The sequence below is a fragment of the Poromitra crassiceps genome (genome assembly GCF_964638095.1).
Source record: "Poromitra crassiceps genome assembly, chromosome: 2".
In the NCBI taxonomy this organism is placed as follows: domain Eukaryota; kingdom Metazoa; phylum Chordata; class Actinopteri; order Beryciformes; family Melamphaidae; genus Poromitra; species Poromitra crassiceps.
The window spans coordinates 68011575-68029516 of record NC_139624.1 but is presented as its reverse complement, the minus strand read 5'-3'; the positions used below and the strand labels follow the sequence as shown (position 1 = coordinate 68029516).

At 48.1% G+C, this 17942-nt stretch overlaps 1 protein-coding gene across 1 annotated transcript in view; it reads left to right on the top strand.

Moving 5' to 3' along the window:
• kcnd2 (potassium voltage-gated channel, Shal-related subfamily, member 2) overlaps nt 1-14107 on the top strand; it is a gene marked incomplete at both ends in the record, with an annotated part of 471845 nt that extends 457738 nt beyond the window's left edge. Inside the window, 3 exons of the mRNA XM_083652037.1 lie at nt 381-476; nt 1563-1798; nt 13930-14107. Coding sequence (XP_083508163.1) covers nt 381-476; nt 1563-1798; nt 13930-14107 — 510 coding nt within the window. The remainder of the gene's footprint in view (nt 1-380; nt 477-1562; nt 1799-13929) is intronic.
• Nucleotides 14108-17942: the final 3835 nt, after the last annotated feature.

Sequence of the window (17942 nt, the reverse complement as noted above, 5' to 3'; positions counted from 1 at the left end):
GATTTGGGTCAGAGAGACAAAATATCATGTGGACTAAGTTAAGCGTCCTTGATATGAAAAAGGTTGAGGATCACTGCATTAATTCAAACACTGATAATAAACTTGATACAATGGGTCGGTGGCCTGAGTTTGAACCATTGAGCGATCCGTGACTTTTTAACACTTTTAAATTTGTGCCAGGAGGGGGTTGAACAAATTGACAGATTTAAGCATTCTAACAGCTTCTTTATGACTAACAGAGTGTTCCCACACGGTGGTGAGAATGTTAGCCATGTCCATATCTCTAGCTCTGGGATTGTGCAGTGGTTTTGGGTGGAGTACTGGACGGCTCTCCTGTTGGGTGGCTCACTGTGTGGCCATGTTGTTTTTGTGTCCCGAAGGCCTCCAAGGATGCAGGGCAGGCGCTGGTGTGTAAGCACAACCCGACCTTTGAGCTGCACCACCACCACCTTCTGCACTGCCTGGAGAAGACCACAGTAAGATACACACACACACACACACACACACACACACACACACACATACACACACACACACACACACACACACACACACACACACACACACACACACACACACACACACACAAATTGTGAGAAATCTGCAAAGCATTGGAATGTACATAATTTGCTATCCACGGCAGGCAAAAAACGTTTTTTCATGCACCGGTCAATTTTGAGATTTGGGCTATTTTGCTTCCATAACTAGTCTTTCAGACTAGTGGAAGGAAAACATCCAAATACACATTTAGATGTTTATTTTACTATACGTCTATGTTGCATCTGTAGATTTATCCTAAATTTATGAAAAGTTAGCATTCTAAGTAACACAGCATGTAGTCTGCCCCATATCATATGAGGTATCGTAAAGCTCTCTGTCCTCTGCACAATGTTATTGGATCCAAATATGGTCATATGCTTTGTATCAGCAACCAACCAAGCTAAACACAAAATCTCATTGGCTGGTGCCGATTTCTTACAATGTGATCTTTAAAGGCCATTTTCTCAAAGTGAGTTTTTTCTCATACTCTGAACCAGAAATCTCCACTTCACTAACAACAGTAGATAGACAAGTTTTATCTATCTTCTGAAGGTTTTTACACATGGGCTTGTTCATATATCATTCATAGCCTAATTTATATATTTTATTCCTAAAAACATGGCAACAATGTTTTTCCCGCAATGAAAACAGATATACAAAAGTCCCTCTGTAAACAAAATGTATGCAAAGTAGCGTATATTCATTCTCATATTTAAACATAACATTTCAGAAAACTTGTTATAATATAATATAAATATATAATATAAATAATTGTTTTAAGGCAATAGATTAATACCTTAATGCAAGTAATCAACTGGGGAAGTTTCATGGTAATATCTATTAGTAAAAAAAAAAAACTCTCACCCTATTCACCCTATTGTCTTAAAGGGAGCATTTTTAAACCTCAATATATCATTGTCAAATTAATTGTGATATTTCTGTTTTTCCTGGGTTAAGTTGTTCTCAAATATAAATGAGATCTCCCTGTCTCCTGTCTCTCTATCTGTCCATCCCTCCCTAAGAATCATGAGTTTGTGGATGAGAAGACGTACGAGGCCAGCTGCCTTGAGGTGAGCATGGTGAAGCAAGCGTCTCGCTCCTCCTCCGTGTCCTCCAACTCGCCCGGCCTGACCTGCTGCTCCCGCAGGAAGAGGACCAGCTTCAAGGTCCCCAACTCCAACATGTCTGTAGGCGTACAGCCTGGCAGCCTGCAGGAGCTCAGCACCATCCAGATCAGAGAGAGACCTCTATCCAACAGGTTAGCACCATCCAGATCAGAGACCTCTATCCAACATGTTAGCACCATCCAGATCAGAAAGACCTCTATCCAACATGTTAGCACCATCCAGATCAGAGAGAGACCTCTATCCAACATGTTAGCACCATCCAGATCAGAGAGACCTATATCCAACAGGTTAGCACCATCCAGATCAGAGAGAGACCTCTATCCAACATGTTAGCACTATCCAGATCAGAGAGACCTCTATCCAACATGTTAGCACCATCCAGATCAGAGAGACCTCTATCCAACATGTTAGCACCATCCAGATCAGAGAGAGACCTCTATCCAACATGTTAGCACCATCCAGATCAGAGAGAGACCTCTATCCTACATATTAGCACCATCCAGATCAGAGAGACCTCTATCCAACATGTTAGCACCATCCAGATCAGAGAGAGACCTCTATCCTACATGTTAGCACCATCCAGATCAGAGAGACCTCTATCCAACATGTTAGCACCATCCAGATCAGAGAGAGACCTCTATCCAACATGTTAGCACCATCCAGATCAGAGAGAGACCTCTATCCAACATGTTAGCACCATCCAGATCAAAGAGACCTCTATCCAACAGGTTAGCACCATCCAGATCAGAGAGACCTCTATCCAACATGTTAGCACCATCCAGATCAGAGAGACCTCTATCCAACATGTTAGCACCATCCAGATCAGAGAGACCTCTATCCAACATGTTAGCACCATCCAGATCAGAGAAACCTCTATCCAACATGTTAGCACCATCCAGATCAGAGAGACCTCCATCTAACATGTTAGCACCATCCAGATCAGAGAGGCCTCTATCCAACATGTTAGCACCATCCAGATCAGAGAGATACCTCTATCCAACAGGTTAGCACCATCCAGATCAGAGAGACCTCTATCCAACATGTTAGCACCATCCAGATCAGAGATACCTCTATCCAACATGTTAGCACCATCCAGATCAGAGAGATACCTCTATCCAACAGGTTAGCACCATCCAGATCAGAGAGACCTCTATCTAACATGTTAGCACCATCCAGATCAGAGAGACCTATATCCAACATGTTAGCACCATCCAGATCAGAGAGACCTCTATCCAACATGTTAGCACCATCCAGATCAGAGAGAGACCTCTATCCAACATGTTAGCACCATCCAGATCACAGAGACCTCTATCCAACATGTTAGCACCATCCAGATCAGAGAGACCTATATCCAACATGTTAGCACCATCCAGATCAGAGAGACCTCTATCCAACATGTTAGCACCATCCAGATCAGAGAGAGACCTCTATCCAACATGTTAGCACCATCCAGATCAGAGAGAGACCTCTATACAACATGTTAGCACCATCCAGATCAGAGAGAGACCTCTATCCTACATGTTAGCACCATCCAGATCAGAGAGACCTCTATCCAACATGTTAAGGTGCATTCACACCGACCTATTAAAGTTTGTCGCTGGCGTCTAGTTTACATACAAAGTCAATGCAAACGAGCGATTGAGCGTATATTCGCCTGGGAGAATAATCGCTGGGCGTCCGAGCGGCAGAGACAGAGCGACAGGGAGAAAATACGCTCGTCGCTCAAGATGAAATATCCCAACTCGAGCGAAAATACGCTGGCATCAGTCGCTCGCTGTTCAACACTGATTGGCTGCCGTGTGAGAGCGAGTCAAGGATCACTCTGGCTTGGAACAAACCGCTGGTTTATTGTGTGGCAACAAACTGCATTGACAGGCTGACAGCTGACATGAAGTGAAGTCTGTACTACCGGTATGCAGCTCGCATTAGGAGCACGCTGATAGGCTTAGCTTGTAAACAATGACGGTGGCTCGTAGTGGACAAACAGCATGACATTGCGTAACGTTATATCCCCCACATGTCCGTCATTTCGTGTGCCTGTTGATGAGCGATTTAAACAGAGCGACAGAGCGATTCCAAAGGGTTGAATCAAGCGACAGAGCGAAAAATAAATATCTCGGTGTGAACACAGCTTTAGCACCATCCAGATCAGAGAGAGACCTCTATACAACATGTTAGCACCATCCAGATCAGAGAGAGACCTCTATCCAACATGTTAGCACCATCCAGATCAGAGAGAGACCTCTATACAACATGTTAGCACCATCCAGATCAGAGAGACCTCTATCCAACATGTTAGCACCATCCAGATAAGAGAGAGCCCTCTGCAACATGTTAGCACCATCCAGATCAGAGAGACCTCTATCCAACATGTTAGCACCATCCAGATCAGAGAGAGACCTCTATCCAACATGTTAGCACCATCCAGATCAGAGAGACCTCTATCCAACATGTTAGCACCATCCAGATCAGAGACCTCTATCCAACAGGTTAGCACCTTCCAGATCAGAGAGACCTCTATCCAACATGTTAGCACCATCCAGATCAGAGCGAGACCTCTATCCTACATGTTAGCACCATCCAGATCAGAGAGAGACCTCTATCCAACAGGTTAGCACCATCCAGATCACAGAGACCTCTATCCAACATGTTAGCACCATCCAGATCAGAGAGAGACCTCTATACAACATGTTAGCACCATCCAGATCAGAGAGAGACCTCTATCCAACATGTTAGCACCATCCAGATCAGAGAGAGACCTCTATACAACATGTTAGCACCATCCAGATCAGAGAGACCTCTATCCAACATATTAGCACCATCCAGATCAGAGAGAGACCTCTATCCAACATGTTAGCACCATCCAGATCAGAGAGACCTCTATCCAACATGTTAGCACCATCCAGATCAGAGAGACCTCTATCCAACATGTTAGCACCATCCAGATCAGAGAGAGACCTCTATCCAACAGGTTAGCAGTGTAACGGGGTCATCCCTATGTTCCCTCGCCTCATTCCTATGTTCCCTCAGCTCATAGTTCCCTCATTCCTATGTTCCCTCAGCTCTATGTTCCCTCAGCGCTATGTTCCCTCAGCACTATGTTCCCTCAGCTCTATGTTCCCTCAGCACTATGTTCCCTCAGCGCTATGTTCCCTCAGCACTATGTTCCCTCAGCGCTATGTTCCCTCAGCACTATGTTCCCTCAGCTCTATGTTCCCTCAGCTCTATGTTCCCTCAGCTCTATGTTCCATCAGCTCTATGTTCCTTCAGCTCTATGTTCCCTCAGCTCTATGTTCCCTCAGCTCTATGTTCCTTGAGCACTATGTTCCCTCAGCTCTATGTTCCCTCAGCTCTATGTTCCTTCAGCACTATGTTCCCTCAGCTCTATGTTGCCTCAGCTCTATGTTCTCTCAGCTCTATGTTCCCTCAGCTCTATGTTCCCTCAGCTCTATGTTCCCTCAACACTATGTTCCCTCAGCTCTATGTTTCCTCCGCTCTATGGCTACGTTCACACAGCAAACCTTAGTGCTTGAATCTGATTTGTTGCTCACATCTGATTTTTGTGTGGCTGTTCACACATACTTTTTAAAAGTGGCCCATATCAGACTCCAGTGTGAACAGGTCACAGCCCTGAAGTGACCCGCATGTGCAGAAGAACAACAATAACGTCACACGCAGCACACTGCTTTTCTACATAAACCCGGAAGAAGACAGCAGTAAACATGCCGTTAGCTGACGATGTTGTTTCATCTGTTGTTTACGGTTTAATTTACAAGTTATTGTGCAGTGGAAGCCAGCGGATATGGGAGCAGATGATACCGAGGAAGAGGAGAAAGAGAGACAAAATTTTAATAATGGCTTTCTGTGGAGCAATAGCTGCTACTTCTTGCTAATACTTATAAGGTCTAAAACCTCACTGTGCCTCCACTGAGCTCCCTCACAACTGTCCTCCATGTTTGTAATCACAATTTGCCTGCTTGGTCCTCCCTCCTCCCGCCAGCGCAGAATAGTGACGAATGTCGCTCTGGAATGATGTAAAAGTCACATTGAAGCATTAAGTCAGATATGGGCCAGATGTCTGTTTACACCGGAGTCACATTCCAAAACATCAGATTTGAATCTGATGTTTTTCCACATTTGAAAGTAGCCCAGGTCGTCTTTAAAAAAGTCACTTTCAATGTGACTTGTACTGTTCACACAGTCATGAAAAAGACTGACCTGAGTCACTATGTTCCCTCAGCTCTATGTTCCCTCAGCTCTATGTTCCCTCAGCACTATGTTCCCTCAGCTCTATGTTCCCTCAGCTCTATGTTCCTTCAGCACTATGTTCCCTCAGCTCTATGTTCCCTCAGCTCTATGTTCCCTCAGCACTATGTTCCCACCAGCTCTATGTTCCCTCAGCTCTATGTTCACTCAGCCCTATGTTCCCTCAGCCCTATGTTCCCTCAGCATCAGGGTTAGGGTTAGATAAGTTAGATAAGTATTTTGCCAGGATGGCGAAGGCATGACCTGTCACGTCTGATTGGATTAGGTTTAGGTATGGGGAGAGATGATTGGTTAGGTTTAGGCATGAGGAGTGATGATTGGTTAGGTTTAGGCATGATGAGTGATGATTGGTTAGGTTTAGGCATGGGGAGAGATGATTGTTTAGGTTTGGTCATGAGGAGTGATGATTGGTTAGGTTTAGGCATAAGGGGTGATGATTGGTTAAGGTTTAGGCATGAGGAGTGATGATTGGTTAGGTTTAGGCATGGGGAGAGATGATTGGTTAGGTTTAGGCATGGGGAGTGATGATTGGTCAGGTTTAGGCATGGGGAGAGATGATTGGTTAGGTTTTGGCTAGTCCCTGGTTGTAGCCCCGCCCATTTCCAGTCTGAGTTCATTGTTATGTGTCAAGTAGTCTCTCCCCAGACTCAAATATTATGTTGAATCACTGTGCTCCGCATACTACATAAATGAGTCGGTGCCACTTCACAGCCACTGAGTGTCGTCTGATCGCAAAGTCGTTACTGATTGGGGAGGACTGAATCCATCACTGGCATACTGCTCATGTGATCAGCGTAGTGCAGAGCGGGGCTTCAGTGTGGCGTCTTGTGTGAACGCAAATAGGCGCCTAGCGTGCATGAAGCAATGCCTATATGCCTAGGCGTAGCTTAAAGCGTTGCTTAAAGCGTCGCTCTAGGCGTATGTGTAAACCCGCCGTAAGGGAACATAGGGCTGAGGGAACACGCTCCCAGTGTAACATTGGTCTGAGATCAGACACCTTTTCATTAAAATGGACATATAGGACCAAGTGTGAAAAATTCACATCCACACACAAGCAGTTAGGCCTGCGATACATAGGTGATGCATTACAGGAATACAGCAATAACACCAACAACTTTATATTTTACTAAAATGCATACTTTCTTAGTTTGGATCATGCTCGTGGACTAACACCCGCCTTTCGATTTCAAACAGCCTCGATTTCTTCTGTGGCACCCGCCATTGTTGTTATTACTCCTCAGCGACAACAGGAAACAGCTTGACAAAGGCATCAGTCCCACCTGTTGCGCTGTTTATTGATGCTGATTGGCTAATCATTAGTCCCCCTCGGCGCTGATTGGCTAATCGTTAGTCCCCCTCGGCGCTGATTAGCTAATCTTTTTTTTTTCAACCGAGGAAATCGCTGTTACACACACACACACACACACACACGCACACACACACGCAAAGATCCAAACACATGCCACCAGAAATCCGTGTGACACTCTATTCCCATGTTGAGTCAGACAGTAGGAATCCAGGCTATGTCCAGCTGTGGTGGGGGCTGGCTGTGTGGTGGGGGCTGGCTGTGTGGTGGGGGCTGGCTGTGTGGTGGAGGCTGGCTGTGTGAGGTCTGAGTGCTCTGGGGACCCTGGCCTAAACATGGACAGCTGGAAACCAAGCTCTGTGCTGAATAGTACTTCCTCTCTCTATCCCTCTCCCTAGCAGTATCAATAGCCGGCATGGCCGTAACTACCATTGAGCTATTTTCTAAAAATGAAAAAGAAAAGGAAAAAAATTGCCCCGGCCCCCAGATCTATTCATCTGTCATTCATGTTTTAAAGCCCTCATAAATAACATGATATAATATGACATAGTTGATCAGAAATGCAACAATTTGCTTGGTTTCTGTGTGATGTATAAGGAAGAGACATCACTCTCACCACACCGTTCACATTTTGCATTGGGCTTTGGGGGGCAGTTGTATTGAAGTGAATGGGGCAGGCATGGAAGTCCCACTATAAACCATCATACAGTATCTGTGTTATTTCACCTTTGATTGAAAAATGCTTAATTGCTTCCACATATTGCAAAATTTGAACGCTGTGATGTGAGTGTTTGTACTTACGTTTGTACTTTATTTTTTGTTTCGTTGTAAAGCAACAGCACAGTAAAGATGATGTGTGTAGTTCTTTATAGATCTAGCCATTTAATTTTGCTCTCAAAGTGCACCAGATTGAAGCATTTTACTTTAAAATGGCCTCTGTATTTCTCAAATCCTCAAATACTGGCTACGGCCATGGTAGCGGGCAAAATGTTAGGGTTGTACTACAACCCGGGTTTTACGAGTGAGAACGAGAGCTCTCACTCTAGTGCCTTATCTGCTGCGTACGCAGCCCTATGGAAGACTGTCATTTTCGCTCCGAAAATTACCTTTTTATTGAAACCGACCACCCACCAGTAGGTGGCGGTTCCACGTGACTACGTCACGCCCCGTCAACCCCGGGTACGCCACTCACTCTTCCAGCCCGCTGAGAACCGACGCAACCAGCGACGGATCGACGCAGCAAGGCTGGGTAGTGAGAGCTCTCGTTCTCACTAGTAAAACCCGGGTTGTAGTACAACCCTAACGTTTTACTTTGTTTCGAACTCAAGCTCTCACTCTAGTGCCAAATTCAAGCGCCCTTGCTGCCGGGAGCACCCCACAGGGTGACCTGAGATGCATCGGTGAACCACGGCCGCATGGCAACGTTCATGCCTGACCGTATGACATTTTAGAGCGGTAACGATACTAGTTTCTTGCCACTGACAGTACCGCGTGCGCGAACCGCGAACCGGACACGTCGAGACTGTAGTACCTAACAAACGTGTGATGAGAGGACCATGAGGCCGCGGCGCACATGTCCTCCACCGAAACACCACGCAACAACGCAGAGGATGTCGCAACACCCCGCGTAGAATGCGCCTTCATACCCTCCGGGGGTATCTTACCCACGGCAGAGTATGCCAAAGCGATCGCCTCCACTATCCAGTGTGATAAGCGATCCTTGGAAAGGGGCCCACCCTGGGCCTTCTGCCCAAAGCAGACCAACTTTTGTTTGGCCACATAGGCCGAGAGCACCCTTACGGGGCACAGCGTGTGCAAGCGCCTCTCCTCACCCGAACTGAACGGCGGGGGACAGAATGCTGATAAGTCTATGACCATAGACCTAAAGCTGGCATTAATATTCTTAGGTTGGTAAGCCGGGTTAGGGCGCAACGTAACCCTGCGCCCATCATTCCCAAAAACCATACAGGCCTGCTGCACCGAGAGGGCAATCAGGTCACCAACTCTCTTTCCTGACGACAAGGCCAGCAGCAGCGCGGTCTTTAAAGACAGAACTTTGAAATCGGCGGAGTCCAAGGGCTCAAACGGATGACCCGTTTGATGACCCGCACCGTAACCAGGTCCCATTTGGGAAAGACGCACCGCGGCGGCGGGCGCAGTTTACGCGCTCCCTTCATGAAGCGCGAGACCAAAGGGCACGCCCCCACGGGGCTCCCTTCAATTCCCATGTGGCAAGCAGAAATCGTGGCCACGTACACCTTAAGCGACTGCGGGGACTGACCCGCGTCAAGCAGGCTCTGAAGGAAACAGAGAACTGGTCGCACACTGCAGTTCACTGGATCCACGCCCTTACTTGTGCACCAACGCGAAAAGACCCGCCACCTGTACGTGTACTGAGTGCGCGTCGAAGCAGCCCTAGCACTCTGAATAGTACATACCACATTATTGGGCAAGCCCTGGGCTAGCAACTGGTCCCGTTCAGGAGCCAGACTGCTAGCTTCAACCTGCCTGGGGAGGGGTGGAACACCTCCCCCTCCGCCTGGGATAGGAGACCCGCCTGTACTGGCAACGCCCAGGGCGGACCTTGCGCCAGGGAGACCAGGTCCGCAAACCATGACTGCCTGGGCCAGAACGGGGCCACTAGAACGAGCCGGAGGCGCTGTTCCTTCACCCTATCCAACACCTGACGGATCAGGGGGATCGGTGGAAACGCATAGAGCCCCTGCCTTGGGAACCGAGCGAATCGCCCCTTTGGCGAGGAGCGAATAACCTCCTTGTGGAGTATGTCCCTGGACTCCCCCTCCACGGCCGGATCGGGGGTCCCGTCGAACGTGGGTGGGGGCCTGGCAAACTGTAGAGCGTACCCTTTCTGGAGGGTGCGCCGTAATGGGGACGGGGAACATAGACGCTCCCAGGCATCGAGCCTGTTGGACAAAGATGGTCTCTTGTGGCCAAAGGAGCGGAACCCGTCATGAGTATATTGTTGGGCACCGGGACCTTTTGATCCGGTACCCTGATGGGGGGGCGGGACATGAGAGGCTACGCCCCCCTGCCGCATGGTCAGTTCCGTAGAAGCTGTGCATGCTGTGGGGGAATTTCTTACGCAAGCTCCGCCTACTGACGTGCCCCGTGGGTGCGTTGTATCAAAGTATCCCCCCCGCCGTGCGACTTTCGCAGGCTGGGGGGACTGCGGAGGTAACGTTCTCTTTCGAGTCCGGCTGCACGTGGACTTGTCCGACAGTGCGGTCCCCAGGAGAGCTCCCGACCAGCAATGGGCCCTCTGCGCCATTGATGGTGGGCTGTCCTAGGAGCCTCTAGCCGAGGCCAGGCCGTAGCCATGGACAAAGGCGAGCCTTGATGTATGAGACCCTGGGGGAGCTCCCGACCGAACTCGGGCCTTGGGCACCGAGGACGGTGGGCCTAAAGCTACAAACCGCAGGCTGGCACTGAGCCCAGCCTTGGTGAGCCAACCGGTGAGCTTGACCTGAGCGCTGCCAACCGAGGCCAGGCCGTGGACCAAGGTGCGCTGTGCCCCCTGTCAGGCTCCCTGCGCTTGCAGGGGACGCCCCAACAAAGGGAATGCGACCCATGGAGAGCTCCCAACCACCCCGGGCCCTGGGCACCAAGGGCGGTGGGCTTGTCCTTAGAGCTACAAGGCAAAGGCTGGCACTGAGCCCAGACCTTGGCGAGCTGAAACCCCTGCTGGACGCGTAGCGCCAGCAAGGGGCGGTACGTCTATTGTAGACCATTCTAACGTTACTCCAGCCGGAGTAAACGTGCGCGCTCTACACGGAGGTAGCTCGCGCCCAATGTACTTAGCACACAGATACTAACTGCACGGGTGCATGCCAGCTATCTGCAACAATACTATCGTTCTGTGCTAAACAGTACTAATGCTATCTGCACGTATGCAAGCTAGCTTTCACACTTTTTTTGAGAGCGGACCTTGGTCAGCTCTCAAGAGCTTAGCTGCGGCCCTGGGCATCGCCCCACGAACTGCTCCCTTGAAGGGCTCGCTCCTGAGGATAGCCCAGCAGCTGCAAGACCGAGGGTTCAAAGCTCCTGTGCAGCGTGCTCCTGCCCAAGGCAGAACACGCACTTATCGTGCCGGTTCATACTCGGCCAATGTAGTTTTACACACGGCCCATCCCCTCGCTGACTTTCCCTGCTAAGTAGCACAAGAGAAAGCAGGAAGCTAATCACTAAATACCAAGCTCCCGCAGGCCGCACCCTGTTAGCGGGAGTACCGTTTTAAGCAAGCTAGCGAAGTAGCAAGAAGCACAGGCTAGACAGTAAGCAACCCGGAGGCTAGCGAACGTGCGCGTGCAATGGTAACGTAAGCGGCAATAGCCCAGCCCGAAGGGAAGGCAACAATACCCACAACCTGTTAACCCGAGAGAACAAGCGTGAACAAGCCACTAGCTAAGCTAGCGTAAGCACTGAGAGACAAGCGTGCGCTAACACAAGCCTGCGCACAAGCCGGTGCAGCGAGTCTCTACCCTGAGTAACACGGGGAAGCGAGCGTGACCGCAAGCTGAAAGCCAGCGGCCCGCGAAGCTAGTCAATCTCAGAAGAAACTCCTCAGAGGAAGTTCTACAATCTACAATCTAGTAGATGCTATTTGCACGACGGCAAGCAACACTTAGCAGACAAGCAAGCTGGCTAAGATGGCGTAAGTACTGAGAGAAGCGGCTAACACACTCGTGTGGAGCGAGCTTACCTAGCTAGCGTATTCGCTCAGCTAATATCTCAGAGCGCCCCCTCCGGGGCCGACGCCAGTAATAGCTACACTACAAGCAGTATGTAGGTCCCAGCAACGCCTGTGCAGCGTGCTCATGCCCTAGGCAGTGCACACATTCATTGTGCCGGTCGTAACCGGCCAGCGTAGCCTCACAGCTAACAGCACCTGGCTGTCCCCCCCTCTCTCTGCTAACAGGAATTAACGGGGTTATACCGTGTAAGCTAACTAACAGTAGCCTGCAACGGTAAGATAGCTGGAGTGCTACACAATGCTAGATGCTGGCTGCACGGGAGCAAGCTAGCTATCTAGCTAACTGGAGAGCACGGCTTCTAGCTACTACTCTCGCTTAACGTTACTCCAGCCGGAGTAAACGTGCACGCCCTACACGGAGGTAGCTGGCGCCTAAAGTACTTAGCACACAGACACTAACTGCACAGGTGCACGCTAGCTATCTGCCACAATACTGGGTGCGTTACCCTGTCTGGGGACGCAGCCTGCTAATTAGCCTATTGTTCTGTGCTACACAGTACTGACGCTAATCGCACGTATGCAAACTAGCTTTCACAATTTTTGAGCGCAGACCTTGGTCAGCTCTCAAGCTTAATATTGGCTACCCCAGCCGGGGAAAACGTTAAGCACGCTACGCGGCGGTAGCCTCTTATACAGGTGTTAACTTTAAGAAGACACTCTTAGCTTTTAGATGACTTGTTTACGACGGCGCTGGTGAAGAGAACAGGATCGGGTCCCCGAAGCCTGCAGAATCTCATGCACACAAAACCTCTTGAGGTGGGCAAAGTGAGACGGAACGAGCCCTTATTTCTTTTAGTTTCTGAGAGCGCTAATTTTAGCTAACACACCGAGCTTTGCAATAACACGTCCTCAGCTGGCTGGAAGAGACGGTGAGTGGCGTACCCGGGGCTGACGGGGCGTGACGTAGTCACGTGGAACCACGTCAGCCCCAGGGGGGCACCACGCCACCTACTGATGGGTGGTCGGTTTCAATAAAAAGGTAATTTTCGGAGCGAAAATGACAGTCTTCCATAGGGCTGCGTACGCAGCGGATAAGGCACTAGAGTGAGAGCTTGAGTTCGAAACGAAGTAAAACTTTAACAAGCCTCTCGTCTTTTTCTCAATCTCTTCAAACAGTAAATCTTCCAGCAAACATTTTGACAATGATGATACGACAGCCTGCAAATATAGCTCCAATATGAAAGTGAGAAATGAAAGAGACAACATTAGTCGTCGTCTGCTACCTGCAGATTTTTTTTACATCAGAACCGAAATTTCCAATTTCCAAAGCTGTTTAATAGGTTTTTAATGTTTTTACTCTCGCTTACTACTGTACGGTACTGTTTATGTTTCACCGTGTGTGTGTGTGTGTGTGTGTGTGTGTGTGTGTGTGTGTGTGTGTGTGTGTGTGTGTGTGTGTGTGTGTGTCATGGCAAAATCTGGTCCCAGAGACTATTGTCGCGAGAAATACCACAGAAGTACCATTTTGAGTGCTTTGCCAGGTGTCTGTGTCCGAAAATGGATGTGGTCCGAGCAAGTCTAATGTATCCCAAGGGAATTTAAAGAAACCTTCAACAGTGGCACAAAAGATTAACTATTGGCATATATATATATATATATATATATATATATATATAGGATATATATATATATATATATATACTGTATATCACTTTCACAAACTTCACAAAGCATTCTCTGCTGACCTTTTCACTTCCTTGACTTTCTGAATCAACTCATCTTTCTGTAGCTACAATCATTCTCTCAATGAATGAAAAAGGCCCTCTCACACTAACATGACACCAACTGTTTACACAGTCTCTGCAGAGCATGTAGCATACTGGCAAGTCTAAACACATAACTCTCTCTCCCTCCCTCCCTCTCTCTCTCTCTCTCCATCTCCCTCTCTCCCTCTCCCTCTCTCTCTGTGGTCCTTCCAGTCGTTCCAGTCTGAACGCCAAATTCGAGGAGACGGTGCCTCTGAACTGCGAGCAGCCCTACATCACGGCTGCCGTCATCAGCATGCCCACCCCACCGGTCACCACGCCCGAGGGCGACGAATCGGCCAGCTCCCCCGACTACTCCCAGGCAAACATCGTCCGGGTGTCCGCCCTCTAGACACTGTCTCCCCCCCCTCCAACATGGCGACCCAACCTACTCAGACGGCGAGAGAGAAGAGGGGGTGGTGGGGTGGGGGTGAAGGATCTGCCCGGCTACCAAAACAGACCCAAAGGAGGAGGGATTGGGTCACGCCGCGAGTGTCCGCTGGTGGAAGCAAGGGGTTAGCTTGCATAGCCTGCCACTCTTTGTGGTGGAGTACGTTGATCTGCGAGGCTAACTCTTAGCTAAGCTCCGCCTTGGACAGTTTTTTCGCTTTATTTTTTTATTTTTGGGGGGAGTCAAAGGAGAGAATTATAGCAGCTTGGCTGACGACTACGCTCTTCCCGAGACAAACTTTGATCGTTACCATTACTATTTTTCCAATATTGTGTGTCTTCAAATTTGATGTCTTAAAACACGACGACAAAGCCGATGTCAGGGTTTTAGATTTCTTTATTTAGACTGCGATTAATGACCCGATCGGCGTGGAGAGATAACGCATTCGCCAAGCTCTGACGTAGGCAGACGATGGTAACGAAGACATTTCAAGCAACATTAAAAAGCAGAGCAAGGGGGTCCATGTACTGAATCTGTGGAGGCGTGTTTGAGCTACGACTGGGCAATAGGTGTGTGTGTGTGTGCGTGTGTGTGTGTGTGTGTGTGTGTGCGTGCGCGTGTGTGTTTGAGCACACGGACGTGAGTGTGGACGTCCCTCTGCATGCCTGTCTGTGTGAATGGCATGAGCAATAAGGCAGCCTATGTGTTCTCTGTAGCCTCTATATGAGTTAGCGTTTCCAGCCTCCACCCCGTCTCTCAGAGCTGACCGCCTCCACCCTGTCTCTCAGAGCTGACCGGCTCCACCCCGTCTCTCAGAGCTGACCGCCTCCACCCTCTCTCAGAGCTGACCGCCTTTCTCCCCCCGGATGGACAAGACCCCCCTCTCTGCTGTACAGAACCACGCGCACATCTTGTTCGCCGTGTTACTAAGCCAATTCGCCATTGTGAAGACCTTTTGATGTCAATTTGTGGGGGGGAAAAGATCTTTGTGTATGCGTTTATCATGGTTGGTCTTGCTTCCAGAATTAGTTAGTTACCCCCATGTTTATTATTTGCTTTGTATATATATACATAAACAATATATATATATATATAGTTTCAGCTAGGGATGTAACGATATGAAATTTCATGAACGTACCTACAAAATATCATGGTATATGGTATTTCACGGTATTAACACCCCCCCCCCCCCCCCCCCCCACACACACACACACACACACACACACACACACACACTTTTTTTATTAAACGTACTATGGCCCATAAAAAAAAAAGTATTTTGCTGCGCCGTGCATATCATATATATGCATATATATGTGCAACATAGCATGGGCATGGTATTTACAGGGAAAGCTCACGGTACGCTAACCGTGGTTGCTTGATATTGCGGTATTGAAACGGTATATCGTTACATCCTTACAGTAGTTTCAGCTAGGGTTAGACCGATATTTTGGGCTTTTATTAAAAATCAGATATAGGCCAATCATCTACTGCCTACATATGGAGGTTCCTGCCTGACCACAGCTACATAAAAAACAGTCTCTAAAACCGGCAATGCAATTAGATTTTTTTTTAATAATAATAATTCTTCGTTAAAAAAGAAGTCATGTATCTCAGAGTTTAGCCTGCCATTGAATAGGTGGGTGGATCAGTTTCAATGGAGAGTTTATAGTGTCCCATGAAGGTCTAAATGCAGAGGCTTTTCCACCCTGCCAAGTATCATTCTGGGGATAACACTGAATACTTGTAATTTTTTTGTTATGAAAATTATCAAATTTAAAGGAACACTTTCCGCTTTTCAACCAGCTCTCTATCCAGAATCGGGAAATAGTGTGACAAATAGTGTGACAAAACAAAACAAAAAATGTACGTTGTTTCTTCAGGATCTGCTCTACTTCCTAGAACCGAGGAAGTAGAGCAGATCTTGGTAAATGGTAAATGGACTGCATTTATATAGCGCTTTTATCCAAAGCACTTTACAATGTGCCTACATTCACCCATTCACACACCGAGGGCGGCCAGCTGCCACGCAGGGTGCTGGCACAACCATCGGGAGCAATTTGGGGTTCAGTGTCTTGCCCAAGGACACTTCGACATGCGGACTGGAGGAGCCGGGGATCGAACCACCAACCTTCCGTTTAGTGGACCACCTGCTCTACCTCCTGAGCCACAGCTGCGCCGGCTCGCATGGCTGTTATTCAAACTACAAATTTTTGTATGCGCGTCCACGGGGAATCAGATCAAGAGCCTTAACGAGCCCTAGCGGCTCCAGAGGTGGAGTTTCTGCAGGCAGATGAACAGGAAGCTCTCGGTACAGGCAACATGTAGGGAAGGTAAACATTGTAATCATCTGCATATACAGTACTACCCACATATTAACGATACAAAGCTGCTTGAAAGGGGCAATGTTTTCCTTTAAAGCGAAAGAATATTGCCACAACAGTTTTTCCAAACGATTTCAGTCTAAAGTCAGTATTCGCCGTCAAAAACTCATATCGGTCAAACCCTAGTACCAGAACAGAGGTCTTAAAATGAACACAGGTTTGAACCCATTCCATTTTGATACAAAGATTATTTCCCTTTTCTTATGGAACAAACTGTGACCGCGCCTCTTCTACGGGGGAGTTGTCTGGGAACTTGCTGTATACCTATTTCCAATGCATTTGGATTTGCTCAACAAGAGTTTTTCTGTTTCCTGATGCACTGTGTAGGCCTCTTGACTCAATCACCGCTGTTGGGCATTTGAAGTTCAGTAGTGCGACAGGACAGGCAGCCATCTGAGAGAAGAGCACAGAACATGCTTTGAGTGAGCCGGATTTGATCATTTCTCTGCCTTTGTGCCATCGGTGCACAGAGCAATTCACTGCTCAAATATCTGTAGACCGCTAAAATCGCTCAGGAGGCCTATATCATTCACGCAAATATGTTCTGAGGTTCTATTTCATCTTTCCGGACTGCCAGAGGCAGTGCTTTAAGCACTGGATATCTCCATCTCGCGCATGCACAGGTCGAGTACCTCGAGTACCTATGCCAACAGAGTCACCTGTGACCCACGTATCACCCCGGCAAAGCTATATCTTCCAGTGTCATCAGAGCTGTTCCTTTTCATCTTCTCGCTTCCGCAGGTGCAACGTTGTTACTGCGGCTACTCGCTTGTAACATTTGCTTGATGATTATCGGAATGTCTCTTAACTGTTACAGCTCGTCGCAGGCAGCCCCTTCACCATGTTGGCCGGAGTTGCGGATTGTTCGTCCTCCAACACTCCTATCCTCGGCCATCACACATCGTCCTCGGTGGGTTGAGAACATAGAACCCCGGTTCCCCGAAGGAGAACATTGTGTTGGTGAGGACAGTGTTTTCCCTCCCACTCCCAGCATACTGTATTTTGCTGTCAGAACTTATCTGGTTTTCAGTTAGCAGCAGTGCTCTCACTCAGGCTAACTCGGTATACAATCTTTGTTGCCTTTCATTTTGTTACAATTGTTTGTTGGAAGCAGCTGTTTCTGCTCACTAACACTAGAGGCTTCAGCCTGTCCTGTTTTCAGTTTGTTTTTCCAGTTTATTTCAGCTGACTGTTATCATCCAGTTGAAGAATCCCGATTTGTTTTGGCTGTCAGAAGGTCATATGTTGAGTTGGCTTTTTGATAAGGAAATTTTTGTTTTAGCCAGATTTATAGAAAATGCCTGGCGACTAAGACAGGGAACATTGTACCCAGTATAATTGATTCTTTGGAAAGTGAATGTTTCAATGAAATGCCCTCTCCTTTCTTTTCTTTTCTTGATTCTGTATAAAGG